Here is an 18,058-nt window from a genome sequence, read left to right on the forward strand (position 1 = left end):
GACCTCTGAATAGATCAATTAGAAAAAGGCACCCTTCTAGGGGAACTATTTTGTTGTTGTTGTTTTTTGAGACAGGGTCTCTCTCTGTCTTCCAAGCTGGAGTGCAGTGGCGCGATCTCGGCTCACTGCAACCTTCATCTCCTGGGTTCAAGCGATTCTCCCATCTCAGCCTCTCGAGTAGCTGGGATTACAGGTGTGCGCCACCACGCCTGGCTAATTTTCCTATGTTTAGTAGAGATGGGGTTTCACCATATTGGCCAGGCTGATCTCTAACTCCTGACCTCAGGCAATCCACCCTCCTCAGCCTCCCAAAGTGCTGGGATTGCAGGCCTGAGCCACTGTGTTTGGCCTAGAGGAACTAATTTTTTAAAGGCACCCTTCAGACTAACCAATAAAAAAAAAGCACCTTTTGGGTGGGCCAATAAGAAAAAGGCAACTCCCCATGCTGTCACAGTTGAAAAGTGCAAGTCTTGGCAGAGCAGAGGTAGGGCTGGATACCAACCCCCATCCATCTCTCCCCTCCCCTCCCCTCTTCTCTCCCTTACCCCCGACTGTCTCCTATCTGCCAGGGTCTCCTTGTGCATTGTGCACAGCCTAAACAACTGTACATGGCCACTCTGTTCCAAGCCTCCACCTTCTCTGGGCCAAGGAGGCCCAGACCTATTCTTCCAGCCAGTGGAATTCAGTTCCACATGTATCGATGGTCCCTTCCAAGCCTCTCTGCTTCCCCACCTCCAAACTCCTCAGCCCCTTAGCTAACCCAAGTTCCCACTTCCATCTTCCTCCCACCCATCCTTCTTCCTCAGAGCCCTGGATGGGCAGCTCTGGAACGAATCCCTCCTGCATCTCCCATCTCCGACTACATTACCTCTGCCTTCTTGCTGCTTTGCAGTGTGCCGTCCCTGCCTTTCATGCCTCTGAGCCTTCGCACACTCTATTCTCTCTGCTGGCAAAACCTCCTCTCTTGAGCCCCCTGAAAAACCCTACTCACTCTTCAAGGCCCGGCTTAAAGACCTCTGCCTCTCACTCTCCTCCTCAAATGCCAGCCAGTTCTTGCCTCTGGGCTTTTGCACCTCTTCCTAGAATGTTCTCCCTCCAGATCTGGCTGGTTCCTCCTTCCTCCTCCTTCTCCTCCTCCCCCTGCGGGTTTCAGCTCCAGTGTTCCCTCCTTGGGAGGTATTCCCTGAACACCCCATCTAACTACCTCCCCATCAGCCTGTCACATGTCTCTGTTTTATTTTATTTTTTTAGCACTTTGGACAATCTGAATTTATTTTTCCTTTGTTTATGGGCGCTTCCAGAGCCACTGTGAATGGTTGTGCATGTTGTCAATTGCAGAGGAGGTGAGTGGGGCTGAAACCCAGCCTGGGTCCACACTACGAGCTGGTGCTGGGGCTGTACTTGCTTGGTGGGAAGCAGCTTTTCCTAATCCACATGATGGCACTATGCAGGCAAGCTGCAGCTCCGCTGGTGTCACCTCCTGCAGTGACACCCAAACCCACCAAAGAGGAATGGCACCTGCTCACTTCACTGCTGCATGCCCATGTCCAACACGGTGCCTGGTACTAGACAGGTGCTCAATAAACATTTCCAAGCCTGGTGCAGTCGCCGCAATCCCAGCTACTTGGGAGGCTGAGATGGGAAGATCGCTTGAGCCCAGGAGTTTGAGACCAACCTGGGCAGCGTAGCGAAACCCTGTCTCAAAAAAATAAATACATACATACATAAATTCAGGCAAACAAATTCTCTTCTGATTCCCCCACTCCCACCCTCTTCCCATACTCCTCAATAAAATACGCTAGGCACTGTGGCTGCTTCGTTGCTGGGTCTCACTGAAGCCAGCCCCAGAACTGGGCCCAGGGTTGGCAAAGGTGACTGTTAAGGGAACATGGGAGGACCCAGGAAGTTGAGGGGTGACTGTGTGAGTTTGGGAGCCCTGGGGATGCTCCCTGAAGCTCTGAGCCCTGTCTATTCCAGAGGTGCTGCCCTGAGCCCCCAGTCCCCCCTCCCAGGGCCCCCCAGCTTCCTGGAGGTGCACGTGGAGGGGTCAGGTGGCCAACACACTCCCAAGCCCTGGGAGCCCAGTGCGGCACAGAGACTCGTGGGCAGGAGGTGGCACTGAGGGTCCCGCTGCCGCAGCCAGGCTCAGAGTGGGGGCAGGATCAAGGCACCGCCCTTCCCTGCACTCCCCGAAGCCATTTCACTAGGCCGCCTGGCCGCACCCGCCCGCCCTGCCCGCCTCCCTAGCTCTGGCAGAGAAGGAGTTAACCTCCAGGCTTCTCAGCGTGAATGTAGAGCTATTAATACCCACAGCCCAGCCAGTCTGCCAGAGAAGCCACTGGAGCTGGGGAGAGCAGCGAGCCGGGAGAGCCGCCAGTCACAGCCGGGACCGGGACTCCAGGGGTCAGAACTTTTCTCGAGGACGGCGTGGGCACCGTGCCAACCTCACCTGGCCCTTGCCCATCTTTCAGCTGCAGGTCCCAACCCTCTCTCCTGGAGGCCACCCATGCCACCCACCCCAGCCAAGGAGAACAAACTTTCTTAGGGAAGCCACCTCTGCGGCCGTGCTGGCTGAACTGGGAGGAGCAGACGGTCAGACAGGCTGGACAGACAGGGGGACTGGGGCACAGGACACCTGCGAGCCTGCCCTCCCAGTCCTGCCTCTGACAGACAGCCACAGAGTGGGCAGCTGGGGGACCTAGGGTTCCACAGGGGCAGTGGGGGGCACCGCCGGACCTCCATCCACCCACCAACCACCTCGGAGTCCAGGTGGCTGGACACTGCTTCCCAGGGCCCAGCCCCGTGGCTGGAACCCCCGCGGGTCACGACAGGAGCTCCCACCAGAGCCCCCGGCTCCTCCACCCACCGAGGCGACGGGCAACCTGAGTGAGAAGGCACAGGTGGCGGGCGGGCAAGTGCAGAGCCCCGAAGCTGACGGGCTGCTGACCCTGGAGCGCCCTGGCTCGGGGACTCCTGCCCAGGCTGGCGACGATGCTGTGGAGGCCACCCCCGGCCACCCCTGCCCTGTCCTGGAGCTACCTCCGGCCTGGCCCATGGGCTGCGGAGTCGATGATGTGCCGGCCTTCTGCTTCGTCTGCTTCCACAGGGAGGAGGAGGAGGAGCTGCTGGAAGAAGTCCCATTGCGGAGGTCAGTGCCTGTGGGTGGCCAGCGGGTGGGCAGTGGGTGGGCACAGCGCTCGACCTGGGGTGTCTCTGGACCTGGCAATCTTGCTTCAAGTCAATCTCTCTCTGTCCACTGCTTACCACCCACTGCCACTTCCTGCTTCAGATCTCAGATCTCTTACCTGGTTGTTGCCACAGCCTCCTCCCTATCTCCCCCACCCTGGCCCCAGAGTGGCTTTCGTGTCCTCTTCCACAGTGAGCATGTCCCTCCCCTGCTCAGAGCCCTCCATGGCTCCCAGCTCCCGTGGGATGAAATTGACACTCGGCTGAGCATTCAAGGCCTGGGTGATTGTGGCCAACATCCCCCGCCTCATCTCACTGTGTTCCCCTATATTCACCTCCAGTGAAACTCTCCCCAGACTTCTCTTTCCCTGTTCTCCTCCATCCAGGCCCAGCTGCAACACTTCCTCCTTCAGGAAGCCCTCCTGGATGTCCCTGTCCCACCCCAACCTGAGAGCCACCTTTCCATCCTGCACGGCAGTGGCACCTAACAGGTGTTCCATCTTTGTTGAATTCTTAAGTGAAAATGTGTGCATGTGTATTTGCTTGTGTGTGTGTGTGTGTGTGTGTGTGTGTGTGTAAAAGAGAGAGGGAGAGAGAGAGAATGGTTTGTGTGGCTGCGTGACTGGGTATTGGGGGTGACCGTGTGTGACTGTGAGCCTGTGTACATGTTTGTGGGAGCAGGTGTGAGTTCTGCATAGCTATGTGGCGGGAAGGGCTGTGCCTGGGGCCCAGTGGGAGTTCATGCCCTAGAGACCATTGTTCCTTTAGCCAGCTCTCCCCACCCCCACCTGCAGGGAAACCCAGGCTCCAGCCAAGTGCATTATCCAAGCCGTGACCACAGGCTCTGGGAGTGATCTGCAGGGGAGACAGGGGTCACCTCTGCTCCAGCCCAGCCTGCCTGCGCCTCCATCACTGTCTGAGTCAGCACTGCCCTGCCCTGGGTGGGGAGAAGGGCAGGCGTGGGCCAAGCGAGTTTTCCCCTCCAGGACCCTTGCAGGACAAGCGGGCCAGGCGTGGGCTCCTGCAGCCTAGGCCAGGTTCCTCCCTGACTTTCTCTGTTGGACCCTGGGTCCACAGTTCCCGCTCCGTGGGCCTCTGTCTCCTCGTCTGTGAAATGGGAGGATGTTCCCTGCTGTGGTTGTTGTCAGCTTAACGTTCAACACGGTGACTGGCCACCCACAGACTGCCAGGGCCTGGGCTGGGGACTGGAACCCGGCTCACAGGGTCGCAGCCTGCTAGGAGAGACAAAAGAGAAGACAGGTCAGTTCCACACAGAGTAGTGGGCATCTTGATGGGCATGGTTGCACAGTGCCTGGGAAGTCAGGAGGCAAGACGGACCACCTCTGCCCACAGGAGCCATCAGAGGCCCACCAGGTCTGTCTGAACGTGCAAGTGCCCTCCCAGGGGCGAGAGAGGCTGAGGAAAGGGCATCGCAGGCAGTGGGAACAGCAAGAGGGAAGGCTTGGTGCAAACAAAAAATGAAGTGTGGATGGTGGGGATGAGGCTGGCAGAATGGGGCCAGATCACAGAGGGCCCGGACGCTGAGCCGGGGACCTGACCCATAGGCACTGAAGCAAGCAATGGAGAAGACTCGAGGCAAAACAGGGGCAAGTGAGGAGAGGCAAGGGAATAATAGGTGCAAAAGGGCTTCTTGAACTCCAGAGCAATGGTCTCATGATAGAACCCCATGTTCATCGTGAACACACAAAATGCTTGTTGAATGAATAAATGAATGAATGAATGAATGAATGAACGAATATGATATTGAAAGACAGGGCATCAGGCTGGGTGTGGTGGCTCACACCTGTAACCACAGACTTTTGGGAGGCCAAGGCGGGTAGATAGCTTGAGCTCAGGAGTTCGAGACCAGCCTAGGCAACATAGTGAGACCCCCCACCTAAACACACACACACACACACACACACACACACAATTAGCCAGGCATGGTGGCATGCACCTGTAGTCCCAGCTACTCCATGGGCTGAAGCAAGAGGACCCCTTGAGTCCAGAAGTTTGAGGCTGCACTGAGCTATGATCACGCCCCTGCATTCCAGCCTAGGCAACAGAGCGAGACCCTGTCTCAAAAAAGAGAAAGAGAGAGAGAGGGCATGGGAATAATCTGAGTTGAATTGTTAAAAAATACTACCCTCCCAGACCCTGCCTCGGAGATTTTGCAGCTTCAGGCCTTAGGATGGATGCGTAATTTTGATCAGTTTCTTCCAGGTGAACAACTTGAGCAAACCAGCGTTTGGGAAGCCCCAGAAAGAGACAGGCACAGGCCTTAGGGTTGGCAGCTGTGAAATCCTGCCCCCTCCTCCCTCATCCCTTCATCTCCCACTTCTGATTCTGGGGACTCTGTAGGGGATATCTCTCCGCCTCCTGCCCTGGGAGTATGGTAGCCTGTGTTTGCAGGAGCTGGTCTCCTTTCTAGCTGGCAGGTTCTGGCCCTTTAAGACCTGGGAGGGGACAGGGCCAGGCTGGGCAGAGACAGTGACCACAGGTGCCAGGTGGTGAAGCTAAAAATACTGAGTGATGCGTCCGCCCAGGCTGCAGGAGCCAGTGCTGGCTGGGGAGGGTGGGACGGAAGGCTCTGGAGTGTTTCTTTGCTGCTGGAGGAGGGGCAGTGGGGCAGTGAGGCTGGGTGGGGTCACCTTGGGGACTTAGAGGAATCTGTGGCTGCCCCCAGCCAACCCTGCCCCGCCTCTCCCAGCCTTGCTCCAGCCCCTGGTAGGCTCCAGGATTCACTCCTAGAATAGCTGGCTGCCACGTTTCACAGCCCGGGGCAGGCTAATTCTGGTGCATCCCGCTTCTGTGTGATCCTGGGGAAGTCACTTCTCTTTGGGTCTCTGTAAAATTAAAGAGTTGGACTTTCTCAGGCATTTGTAGGGAAAGAAAGGCAACGAAGCGGGGCAGGTGACCAGTTCACTCCTTTGTAGATTCAGTACATTTCCCCTGAGGCTCCCTGCGGACTGGATGTTGAGGCCACTGCAATGAATGTGACACAGCCATGTCCCTGGAGGGGCTTGCCGCCTAGTGAAGACAAAACAACACAGGCTCCAACAGACAGCGCAATGTGCTATAATAGAGGTGTGAGCACTGTGCCCTCGGCTTCTGTTGTGGGACGATGCAAGAGACAGCCCCACAGGGAACACATCTGCATTTGATGAAAATTTGTCAGCAAACGCATCACCCACAGTGATGTTCACCAGCCACCTACATCTGGTGTTTTGATGTATTAATTAAGGTGAGCCAAGCTGTTGGAATAAATAAGCTTGGCAATCGTAATGGCTCAACACAGAAGAGCCTTATGTTCTGTGTATGTGTGTGTTGGCAGGGGGTGGTGATGGAGGAGACTCTGCTCCACGTGATCTTTCAGGGATCCAGGCTCCTCTTATCTTGTGACTCTATCATCACCCGTGGCCACTGCTGGATCTTCTGCATCCAGCTTGCAGATGAAGAACAAGAGTGGAGACCACACATGAGGTTTTTATGAAGCAAAGCTGGAAATGGCCTCCTTTACTTCTGCCCACATGCATTGGCCAGAACTGCTCATTGCAATAAAAGCTGGGAAATGTAGTCCAGTCCACATGAAAGCATCCAGTACATAATAGATGCCCAATGTGCTCGTTCATTCATTCACTCAACAAATTTCATTGCATAGCTTTTGTGGGCTAGCACCAGAAACTGGACTGAAAATACTATCCCTGCTCTCATGGGGTTTATATCTAATGAGGGAGTCAAACAAAACACAAGTGAACAAATCGTCAAGGTTCAAAGCCCACTGCGAAGGAAATTACCAGGGATGCTGGAGACAGCCGCTTTGCATACGGTAAACAGGGAGGTGAAGACATTTCATCTGAGACCTAGAGAATGAGAAGGAGCCAGCAGTGGGGAGAGGGGTGGTAACAGCAGCTTGGGCAAAGCAAATTGAGAGCAATAGGTAGGCAGGGGCATGGAGAGGGCTCAGTGTGGCCGAGGCAGAGCAAATGATGGAGACAGTGACAAGAGGCAGGGCATGAGGGACAGGAACAGCCAGGCCACGCAGACCTTGGCACCCATGGCGAGGAGAATGGATTTTGTTCCAGATGGAATTGGGAAGCCTTTGAGAGCTCTTAAATGGGGGAAGTTGTATGATCTGACTGACATTTTAAAGGATATTTCAGGCTATGCTTGGGAGAATCAATGGTGATAGGCCAGAATGAATAGAGGACGCCAACGTGGAGGTCATGGTGGTGGGCAGCTTTGGAGATGGGGAAGTAAGAAAGTGCTTTCTGAATATATTTAGGAGGCTGGGCACAGTGGTTCATACCTATAATCCCAGCACTTTGGGAGACCATAAATAGAGGATTGCCTGAGCCCAGGAGCTCCAGTCCAGCCTGGGCAACCTAATGAGACCCTATCCCTACAAAAGAAAAATTCTAAAATTAGCTGGGCATGGTGTCACGGGCCTGTAGTCCCAGCTACTCGGGAGGCTGAGGTGGGAGGGTTGCTGGAACCCAGGAATTTGAGGCTGCAGTGAGCTGTGATTGTGTAACCATACTTCAGCCTAGGTGACACAGCAAGACCCTGTCTCTAAAAACAAAGATAAAGTAAAAACAAACATTGGAGACAAATCCACAGAATTTTCTGATGGGTTAGAGGAGGAAGGGAACCTGGGGTGATCTGGGCTTTGGGAATTACAGAGGTGCATGTATAATGGGCAGATTCGATGGAGGGAAGAGGCTTGGTGAGAACATCAAGAATACAGGCTCATGGCTGTAATCCCAGCACTTTGGGAGGCCGAGGCGGGCAGATCACTTGAGGTCAGGAATTCAAGACCAGCCTGACCAACACAGTGAAACCCCCGTCTCTACTAAAAATACAAAAATTGGCCAGGCATGGTGGCACACACCTGTAGTCCCAGCTACTAGGGAGGCTGAGGCAGGAAAATAGCTTGAACCTGGAAGGCGGAGGTTGCAGTGGGTGGAGATCGTACTACTGCACTCCAGCCTGAGCAACAAAGCGAGACTCCGTCTCAAAAAAAAAAGTCCTGTCACGGCTATTTTCCATTTGAGAAGCAGCTTAGGTGTCCAAGTGAAGATGTCAAGAGAGGACATCATAATGAGAGTCTGGAGTTCAGAAGAGGAGCCTCTCGGCTGGCGGCGGAACTCCAGGGTCATTGGTAAACAGATGGTGTCTCGAGCCATGAGATCTCACAGGAGAGAGGGGAGGGAAGAGGCTCCAGGATAGGGCCCTGAGGACTCCGCGGTATTGAGATCATGTGGAGGAGAAGCCAGCGAGGGAGGCAGAGAAGGAGCAGCTGGGAAAGTGGGAGGGAAACTGAGAGCATGTGCAGTCACGGAAACCAAGGAAGTGTCTCGAGGAGAGGGGGCATGGTCCACCCGCTTCAAAGATGTGAACAGTCCAGGGAAACGAGATTAGATTCAGCTGCCAGGAGCGTTGGAACATGCCTGCAATCCCAGCACTTCGGGAGGCCAAGGCAGGAGGATTGCTTGAACCCAGGATTTGAAACCAGCCGGGGAAACTTTGGGAGACCCCCATCTTTACAAAAAGTTAGAGAAAAAAAAATAGGGCTTGCGCAGTGGCTCACAGCTATAATCCCAGCACTTGAGGAGGCAGAGGCAGGAGGATCACTTAAGGCCAGGAGTGTGACACTAACCTGGGCAACATAGTGAGACCCCATCTCTATTTAAAAAAAAAAAAAAGAAGAAGAAGAAGAAGAAGAAAGAAAAAAATCCAGGCATCATGGCACGTGTCTGTAGTTCCAGCTACTCAGGAGGTTGAGGTGGGAGGGTTGCTTGAGCTCGGGAGGTCAAGGCTACACCGAGCCATGATGGCACCACTGTACTCCAGTCTGGGAGACAGAGAGACTCTGTCTCATAAATAAATAATAAATACTAGTCAGGCATGGTGGCATGCACCTGTAGTCCTAGCTACTCGGGAGGAGGCCAAGGCGGGAGGATTGCTTGAGCCCAGGAGTTCAAGCTTACAGTGATTGCACCACTGCACTCTAGCCTGGGCAAAAGAGGAAGACCCTATCTCTAAAAAATATAAAAACTAAAATTAAAAACATAAGTAATTTTTTTAAAGAGAAAAAAGATTAGATTTAGTGATGTAGAAGTCAAGAGTGACTTTGATAAGAATGCATCATGAAACCTGGCGCAGTGGCTCACTCCTGTAATCCTAGCATTTTGGGAGGCTGAGGCAGGTGGATTACTTGAGGTCAGGAGTTCGAGACCAGCCTGGCCAACATGGTGAAACCCTGTCTCTACTAAAAATACAAAAATTAGCCCAGCGTGGTGGCATGCACCTGTAATCTGAGCTACTCAGGAGGCTGAGACAGAAGAATCGTTTGAACCTGGGAAGTGGAGGTTGCAGTAAGCCGAGATTGCACCACTGCACAGAGCGAGACTCTGTCTCAATTAAAAAAAAAAAAAGAATGCAATCATGAAGCAGTGGAAACAAAACCAGGTTTGATGTGGTTAAAGAAGGAAGATTGAACACACACATGTAACTTCTCTATATCCTAAAGCCCCATTGAAAGGATAGTGAGGCTGAGTACAGCGGCTCACGACTGTAACCCAACACCTTGGAAGGCCGAGGCAGGAGGATCACTGGAGCTCAGGAGTTCAAGACCAGCCCGGGCAACATAGCAAGGCCCTGTCTCTACAAAAAACTTTTAAAAATTAGCTGGGCATAGTGGCATGTATGGGTATTCCCAGCTACTGGAGAGGCTGAGGTGGGAGGGTGGCTTGAACCCAGGAGTTCAAGGCTGCAGAGAGCTATGATCACACCACTGCACTCCACCCTAGGTGACAAAGGGAGACCTTGTCTCTAAAAAAAAAAAAAAAAACAAAAAAACGAAAGAAAAGAAAAAGGATAGTGAGTGGATTTTTTAAGGTGCGGGCATCAGTCTTTTATTGCTTCCATAACAAATTGCCATAAACTTAGTTGCCTTAAACTAAACAAATTAATTCTTTTTTTTTTTTTTTTTTTTTTGAGACGGAGTCTCGCTCTGTCGCCCAGGCTGGAGTGCAGTGGCGCGATCTCGGCTCACTGCAAGCTCCGCCTCCCGGGTTCACGCCATTCTCCTGCCTCAGCCTCCCGAGTAGCTGGGACTACAGGCGCCCACAACCGCGCCCGGCTAATTTTTTGTATTTTTAGTAGAGACGGGGTTTCACCGTGGTCTCGATCTCCTGACCTTGTGATCCGCCCGCCTCGGCCTCCCAAAGTGCTGGGATTACAGGCGTGAGCCACGGCGCCCGGCCAACAAATTAATTCTTATGGTTTTATATGTCAAAAATGACACAGGTCTCACTGAGCTGAAATCAAAGTGTTGACAGCATGGCTCTAGGAAGCTCTTCCTAGAAGGGCTTTCTGGATGCTACAGGCGAGAACCCATATCTTTGACTTTTCCATCTTCCAGAAGGTACCTGCATGCCTTGGCCTGTGGTCCCCTCCCTCCAGCAAGGTAGCATCTCTCTGCTTTCTCATCACATCACTTTCTTTTTTCTTTTCTTTTCTTTTTTTTTTTAAACAACAACAGGATCTTGCTCTGTAGCCCAGGCAGAAGTACGATGGCCCAATCAGGCTTGCTGTAGCCTTGACCTCCTGGGCTCAAGTGGTCCTCTCTCCTTAGTCCCCCGAGTAACTGGGACTACAGACATGCGCCACTACACCATGGCTAATTTTTAATTTTTTTTTTTTTCAGACGGAGTCTCACTCTGTTGCCCAGGCTGGAGTGCAGTGGCGAGATCTCAGCTCACTTCAACCTCCGGGGTTCAATCAATTCTCCTGCCTCAGCCTCCTGAGTAGCTGGGATTACAGGCGTGCACCACCACACCCGGCTAATTTTTTTATTTTTAGTAGAGGCAGCGTTTCACCATGTTGGCCAGGCTGTTCTCAAACTCCTGACCTCAGGTGATCCGCCCACCTCAGCCTCCTAAAGCTCTGGGATTGCAGGCTTGAGCCACTGCACCCAGCCTAATTTTTAATTTTTTATAAAGATTGGGCCAGGGAGAGGCGGGGGCGTCTCACCATGTGGCCCAGGCTGATCTTGAACTCCTGAGCTCAAGTGATCCTCCCGCCTCGGTTTCCCAAAGTGCTGGGATTACAGGTGTGGGCCACTATTCGTGGCTGTATCACTTTCTCTGACTACACCTGGGAAAGGTTTTCACAATTCATGTGATTAGATTGGGCATTATCCAGACTGATCTCCCCTTCTCAAGCTTCTTAACCTTAATCACATTTGCCAAGTCCCTTTTGCCACGGAAGGTAACATGTTCACGGCTTCTGGGGATTAGGACATGGATGTTTGCAGGGGGCCATTGTTCTGCCCAACACAGCATGAAGCAGTGAGAACTAATCAAATGAAAATGGAGAAAATAGCAACACCATTTTGGAATCTGGGATGGCAAATGAACACGTGGTAATAACTGACTTAGCAGGTTGAGGAATTTGCACTTTAAGTGAACCCTAAACTGGGGTTAGGACAGGCCAACGAGTATAATTTATACTGCAAAATCCCCCAAAGGTGTGGCATTAATAGCCTAAGTACCTCTGGAAATGAGAGTAAAGCTGGGGCTGAACCCCAGAAGGACTAGGGTAAGAAGGGCTTAAATCCTCAAATGTCCTTGCAGCCAGGCACAGTGGCTCATGCCTGTAATCCCAGCGCTTTGGGAGGCTGAACTGGAAGGATTGCTTGAGGCCGGGAGTTCAAAACCAGCCTGAGCCACCTAGCAAGACCTTGTCTCTAAAAAAGGTAAAACCTAACCAGGCATGGTGGTGTGCACCTGTAGTCCCAGCTACATGGGAGGTTGAGGTGGGAGGATTGCTTGAGCCTAGGAGTTTGAGACCAGCCTGGGCAACATAGTGAGACCCCATCTTTACAAAACAGTTTTGTTCATTCCTGGCGGTTCCTCCCCCTGTCAAATAGCATCTAGCTTTTGTTTCATAGTTATAGTATATTTTCTTAAATATCTAAATATAGTAGTAATAGTTCTGTGAGTTTTTTGGGTTTTGTTTTTGTTTAGAGATAGAGTCTCACCCTGTCAACTAGGCTGGAGTGCAGTGGTGGGATCAGGGTTCACTACAGCCTCCACTTCTAGGGTTCAAGCAATCCTCCTACCTCAGCCTCCTGAGTAGCTGAGATCATAGGTGTGCACACCAAACCTGGCTAATTTTTAAAAATGGTTTTTTGTGGGTGAAGATGATTCTCAGTATGTTGCCCAGAAATCAAAACTATTGACCAGGCTCAGTGGCTCATACCTGTAATCCCAGCACTTTGGGAGGCCGAGGTGGGTGGATCACCTGAGGTCAAGAGTTCGAGACCAGCCTGGCCAAAATGGCAAAACCCTGTTTCTACTAAAAATACAAAAATGAACCAGGCATGGTGGCACGCGCCTGTAGTCCCAACTACTTGGAAGGCTGAGACACGAGAATTGCTTGAACCTGGAAGGCGGAGGTTGCAGTGAGCCAAGATCATACCACTGCACTCTAGTCTGGGTGACAGAGCAAGACTCCATCTCAAAGAAAAAAAGAAAAGAAAAGAAAAGAAGGTAAAAAGAGCTAAAGAGCTAGGCAGCGACTTTGATGTTGATCCAGCAGTCTTGGCCAACCCATGGAGGAGCTCAAGGGCAAACATTGTGCAGGAGAGGAGCCCCAGTGTCCCCACTGTCCTCAGTCATTGGCTGGAGCTGCCCAACAAGACGTTTGTCGTGGCTCAAATTCTGTGGCAGATCTCAAAGACACTGTAGTTGAAGGCTGTCAGCCAACTGCAATCCTCAAATCCAAATAGCAAGTTCTTTCTTTCTTTTTTTTTTTTTTTTTTGAGATGGAGTCTTTCTCTGTCACCCAGTCTGGAGTGCAATGGTGTGATCTCGGCTCATTGCAACCTCTGCCTCCTGGGTTCAAGTCATTCTCCTGCCTCAGCCTCCTGAGTAGCTGGGATTAAAGGTGCCCACCACCATGCCTGGCTCACTTTTGTATTTTTTAGTAGAGGTGGGTTTTCACCATGTTGGTCAGGCTGGTTTCGAACTCCCGACCTCAGGTGATTCACTGACCTCGGCCTCCCAATGTGCTGGGATTGCAGGTGTGAGCCACCACGCCCAGCCTGAAAGTTGTTTCTTGAAGGGAGAACCAAGCAGCCACCTCCATGACTACTACAGATGGGAAATAGGAAAGAAAGGGTATGAGGATTAGAGGATCATTGCAGGCATCCCATATCTGAACAAAGGAGCTCCAGAAAGACAGTACAGAGGAGAGGAAATAGTCAAAGAAATGTTTCCAATATTTCTTAGAACTGAAGGGCCTGAGTTTCCTGATTGAAAGAGCCCATGGAGTGACCATCCAAAGGATAAAAATAGGCCAGATGCAGTGGCTCATGCCTGTAATCCCAGCCCTTTGGGAGGCCGAGGCAGGAGGATCACTTGAGGTCATGAGTTTGAGACCAACCTGGCCTATATGGTAAAACCCTGTCTCTACTAAAAATAACAAAAAAAAAAAATTAGCCGAGAGTGGTGGCATGCACCTGTAGTCCCAGCTACTCTGGAGGCTGAGGCACAAGAATCGCTTGAACTCAAGAGGTGGAAGTTGTCATGAGCCAAGATGGCACCACTGCACTCCAGCCTGGGTGACAGAGCAAGACTCCGTCTCAAACAAACAAACAAACAAAAACTAAGGATAAAAACAGACCCATGCCAAAGCCTATCACCAGTAAATTTCAAAACACGGGGACAAGAAGAAAATTCTGCAATATTGTATAGAGCATCAAGAATCGTAATGGCATCAGACTTCTCAACAGCAATCCTGGAAACAAGAAGACAATGAACTATGTTTTTCTGTTTTGTTTTGTTTTTTTTGAGACGGAGTCTTGCTCTGTCACCAGGCTGGAGTGCAGCGGCATGATCTCAGCTCACTGCAACCTCCGCCTCCTGGGTTCAAGCGATTCTCCTGCCTCAGCCTCCCAAGTAGCTGGGACTATAGGCGCATGCCCCCACACCCAGACAATTTTTGTATTTTTAGTAGAGATGAGATTTCACCATATTGGCCAGGATAGTTTCCATCTCTTGACCTCGTGATACACCCACCTCGGCCTCCCAAAGTGCTGGGATTACAGGCATGAGCCACTGCGCCCTGCTGGAACTATGTTTTCAAAAGTAGAAAATAAAATTATTTTCAGCCTAAAATTATTATTTTTTTTTTTTGCTACTATTATTAAAGACAGGGTTTTGCTCTGTCACCCAGGCTACAGTGCAGTGGCACTATCATGTCTCACTGCAATCTCAACCTCCTGAGCCCAAGTGATCCTCCTATCTCAGCCTCCTGGGTACCTGGGACCACAGGCAGTGCCACCACATCCGGCTAATTTTTTAATTTTTGTAGAAACAGGGTTTTGCCATGTTGCCCAGGCTGGTCTTGAACTCCTGGCTCAAGTGATCCTTCCATTTTGGCCTCCCAAAGTGCTGGAATTACAGGCATGAGCCACTGTGCCCAGCCTCAGCATAGAATTCAATACTTAGCCAAACTACTAATAAAGTGAGAGTAGAAAAAACAATATTTTCAGATTGGCAAGAACTCAAAAATTTTACCTCCTATGCACCCTTTCTTGAGAAAGCTACTGAAGGATGTACTCCACTAAGGTAAGGGAGTAAACCAAGTAAAACAAGAAACAGTAAACAAGAAAATAAAGAGTAAGACTTGAGCAGGGCGTAGTGGCTCACACCTGTAATCTTAGCACTTTGGGAGGCGAAGGCAAGCGGATCACCTGAGGTCAGGAGTCTGAGACCAGCCTGGCCAGCATGGTGAAACCCCATTTCTACTAAAAATACAAAAATTAGCTAGGCATGGTAGCACGCACCTATAATCCCAGCTACTCAGGAGGCTGAGACAGGAGAATCACTTGAGTCTGGGAGGCGGAGGTTGCAGTGAGCCAAGATCATGCCACTGCACTCCAGACTGGGAGACAGAGTGAGACTCCATCTCAAAAAAAAAAAAAAAAAAAGAGTAACATCTGGACTCCAGGAAATAGGAATTGAACATAAGAGAGAGGAGAAGGGAATCTCGCAGTTCACACTGAAATAAGAGAAGAGATTGCTTCAAGAAGATGAAATTGATAGAATACCTAATGTCTTTGAATTTTGGAGACATTTACACAAGTAGGGGAGAATATGGGTTGAACGATATATAAACATGTAGGTAAACAAGTACTTCCCTCTCCAAAAATGTTGTCAAACCCAGGAAAACCAAAACTTTTGAGCAGAAAAGGGAAAGAAATTTGAAATGAAAATTTCTGCCCTGCAAAAGACACTGCCAAGAGAATGTGAAGAGAAGCCATAGAATGGCAGAAAACATCAAGTGTTCCTTGGTATTTACCCAAATAAGTTGAAAATTTATGCCCACAGAAAATCCTGCACATGAATATTTGCTAGTTTCGTTTTACTGTGGTAAGGACACTTAATATGAGATTTGTCCTCCTAGCACATTTTTAAATGTACAATACATGGTTGTTTTATTTGAGACATGGTCTTACTCTGTTGCCCAGCCTGGAGTACAGTGATACAATCACAGCTCACTGCAGCCTCCATCTCCTGGTCTCAAGCAATCCTCCATCCTCAGCCTCCAGAGTAGCTGGGACTACAGATACATGCCACCATATCCAGCTAATTTTTAAAATTATTTGTAGGGACAGAGTTTTGCTATGTTGTCCAGGCTGGTCTTGAACTCCTGGGCTGAAGTGGTCCTCCAGCCTCAGCCTCCCAAAGTGCTGGGATTCCAGGCGTGAGCTGCCGTGCCCAGTCACAATGCAGTATTGTTAACTATAAGTACAGAGTTACGCAGCAGCTCTTTAGAGCTTATTCATCTTGCTTTATTGAATCTTTATGTCTATTGATGAGCTATTCCCCATTTTCTTCTGCAACTCTGACAACTATAGAACCAAAATCTAGCAATTAGACTTCTTTAGATATCCCATATAAGTGGAATTATGAGATATGTGTCCTTCTGTGGCTTATTTTGCTTTGTATAATGTCCTTGAGTTTCATTTACGTCGTCGCATATTTTTTTTCTTTCTTTCTTTCTTTTTTTCTTTCAAGACAGAGTCTCGCTCTGTCACCCAGGCTGGAGTGCAGTGGTGCGATCTTGGCTTACTGCAACCTTCTCCTCCCAGGTTCAAGTGATTCTTCTGCCTCAGCCTCCTGAGTAGCTGTGACTACAGGCATGCACCGCCATGCCTGGATAATTTTTGTATTTTTAGTAGAGATGGGGGTTTCACCATATTGGCTAGGCTGGTCTCGAACTCCTGACCTGGTGATCCACCCACCTTCGCCTCCCAAAGTGCTGGGATTACTGGCGTGAGCCACCGTGCCTGGCCTGTCATCGCATAATTTTAAGGCTTAATAGTAGTAGTCTGTTGCATGTATAGGTCACATTTTTTTTCATCCATTGAACCCATTTGGGTTATTTCTACATTTAGCTATTGTGAATATTGTTGTAAAGAACACAGGAGTGCTAATACCATTTTGAGAATTTTTTTTCTTTTTTTAGAGACAGGGTCTCATTATGTTGCCCAGGCTGGTCTCGAACTCATGACCTCAAGCAGTCCCTCCATTTTGGACTCCCAAAGTGCTGGATTAAAGGTGTGAGCCACCACACCTGGCCTGTCTTTCAGATTTTTATTTTTTCTTTTGAGACAGAGTTTCTTTCTTATTGACCAGGCTGGAGTGCAATGGCGCGGTCTCAGCTCACTGCAATTTCCACCTCCTGAGTTCAAGCAATTCTCCTGCCCCAGGCTCCCAGGTAGCTGGGATTACAGGCGTGCACCCCCATGCCCAGCTAATTTTTGTATTTTTAGAAGAGACAGGGTTTCACCATGTTGGCCAGGCTGGTCTCAAACTCCTGACCTCAGGTGATCTGCCTGCCTCAGCCTCCCAAAGTGCTGGGATTACAGGCATGAGCCACCACGCCCGGCCATAGATTATCTTTTCACTGTGTAGACTGTTTCTTTTGCTAAGCAGAAGCTTTTTAGTTTGATGTAGTCCCACTTGTCTGTTTCATTTTTCTGTAGAGATGGGGTTTTGCCATGTTGCCCAGGCTGGTCTTGAACTCCTGATCTCAAGCAGTCCACCCGCCTCAGCCTCCCACAGTGCTGGGATTCCAGGCAAGAGTCCCTGTGCCCAGCCCCACTTGTCTATTCTTGTTTTTGCTGCCTGTGTTTTTGGTGTCATATCTGCACATGAATATTTATAGCAGCTTTATTCATAATTGCAAAAACTTGCAAGAAACCACAACGGCAATGTCCTTCCATAGGTACATCCGTACAGTGGAATATTCGGTGATAAAATGAGCCATCAAGCCACCCAAAAGACATAGAGGAACCTTAAACGTGTATCGCTACGTGAAAGAAGTCAGTCTGAAAAGTACTCTCTGACTCCAGTGATATGACATTCCGGAAAAAACAAAACTAAAGAGTACAAAGATCAGCGGTTGCCAGGGGACTGGCGGGAGAGAGGGAGGGATGAAGAGGTAGAGCGTGGTGGATTTTTAGGGCAGTGAAACTATTCTGTATGATACTAGGAGGGTGGACCTGTAACATATTTGTCAAAACCCATGGAACTCTACAATACAAAGAGTGAGCCCCGAAGATGTAACATGTGAACTTTAGTTAGTAACTATGTATCAATCTTGGTTTATCAGTTTTAACAAGTGCACCACACTGATACAAGATGTTAATGGTAGGAGAAATTTGTTGGGAGAAGAGGAAGTATACTACAAAACTGAAAGTCTCTTGGTCCATTCAAACACATTCTGCTCAGGCCAGGTGCAGTGGCTCACACAGGTAATCCCAGCACTTTGGGAGGCCAAGGCAGGCGGAGCA

The 18,058-nt window shown here is 50.2% G+C and overlaps 1 protein-coding gene across 2 annotated transcripts in view; it reads left to right on the forward strand.

Annotated features, from left to right (window-relative positions):
- The first annotated feature begins 2,328 nt into the window (after positions 1 to 2,328).
- Positions 2,329 to 18,058, forward strand: part of SBK1 (SH3 domain binding kinase 1) — a 66,962-nt gene continuing 51,232 nt past the window's right edge. Inside the window, exons 1-2 of one of the 2 annotated variants that reach the window (XM_065537308.1) lie at positions 2,329 to 3,148; positions 3,573 to 3,677. In XM_065537308.1, the coding sequence (XP_065393380.1) occupies positions 3,054 to 3,148; positions 3,573 to 3,677 (200 nt within the window). In that variant the 5' untranslated portion in view covers positions 2,329 to 3,053. The remainder of the gene's footprint in view (positions 3,149 to 3,572; positions 3,678 to 18,058) is intronic. The other variant, XM_045382953.2, reaches the window with a different exon arrangement.

The sequence above is a fragment of the Macaca fascicularis genome, chromosome 20 (genome assembly GCF_037993035.2).
Source record: "Macaca fascicularis isolate 582-1 chromosome 20, T2T-MFA8v1.1".
Lineage (NCBI taxonomy): Eukaryota > Metazoa > Chordata > Mammalia > Primates > Cercopithecidae > Macaca > Macaca fascicularis.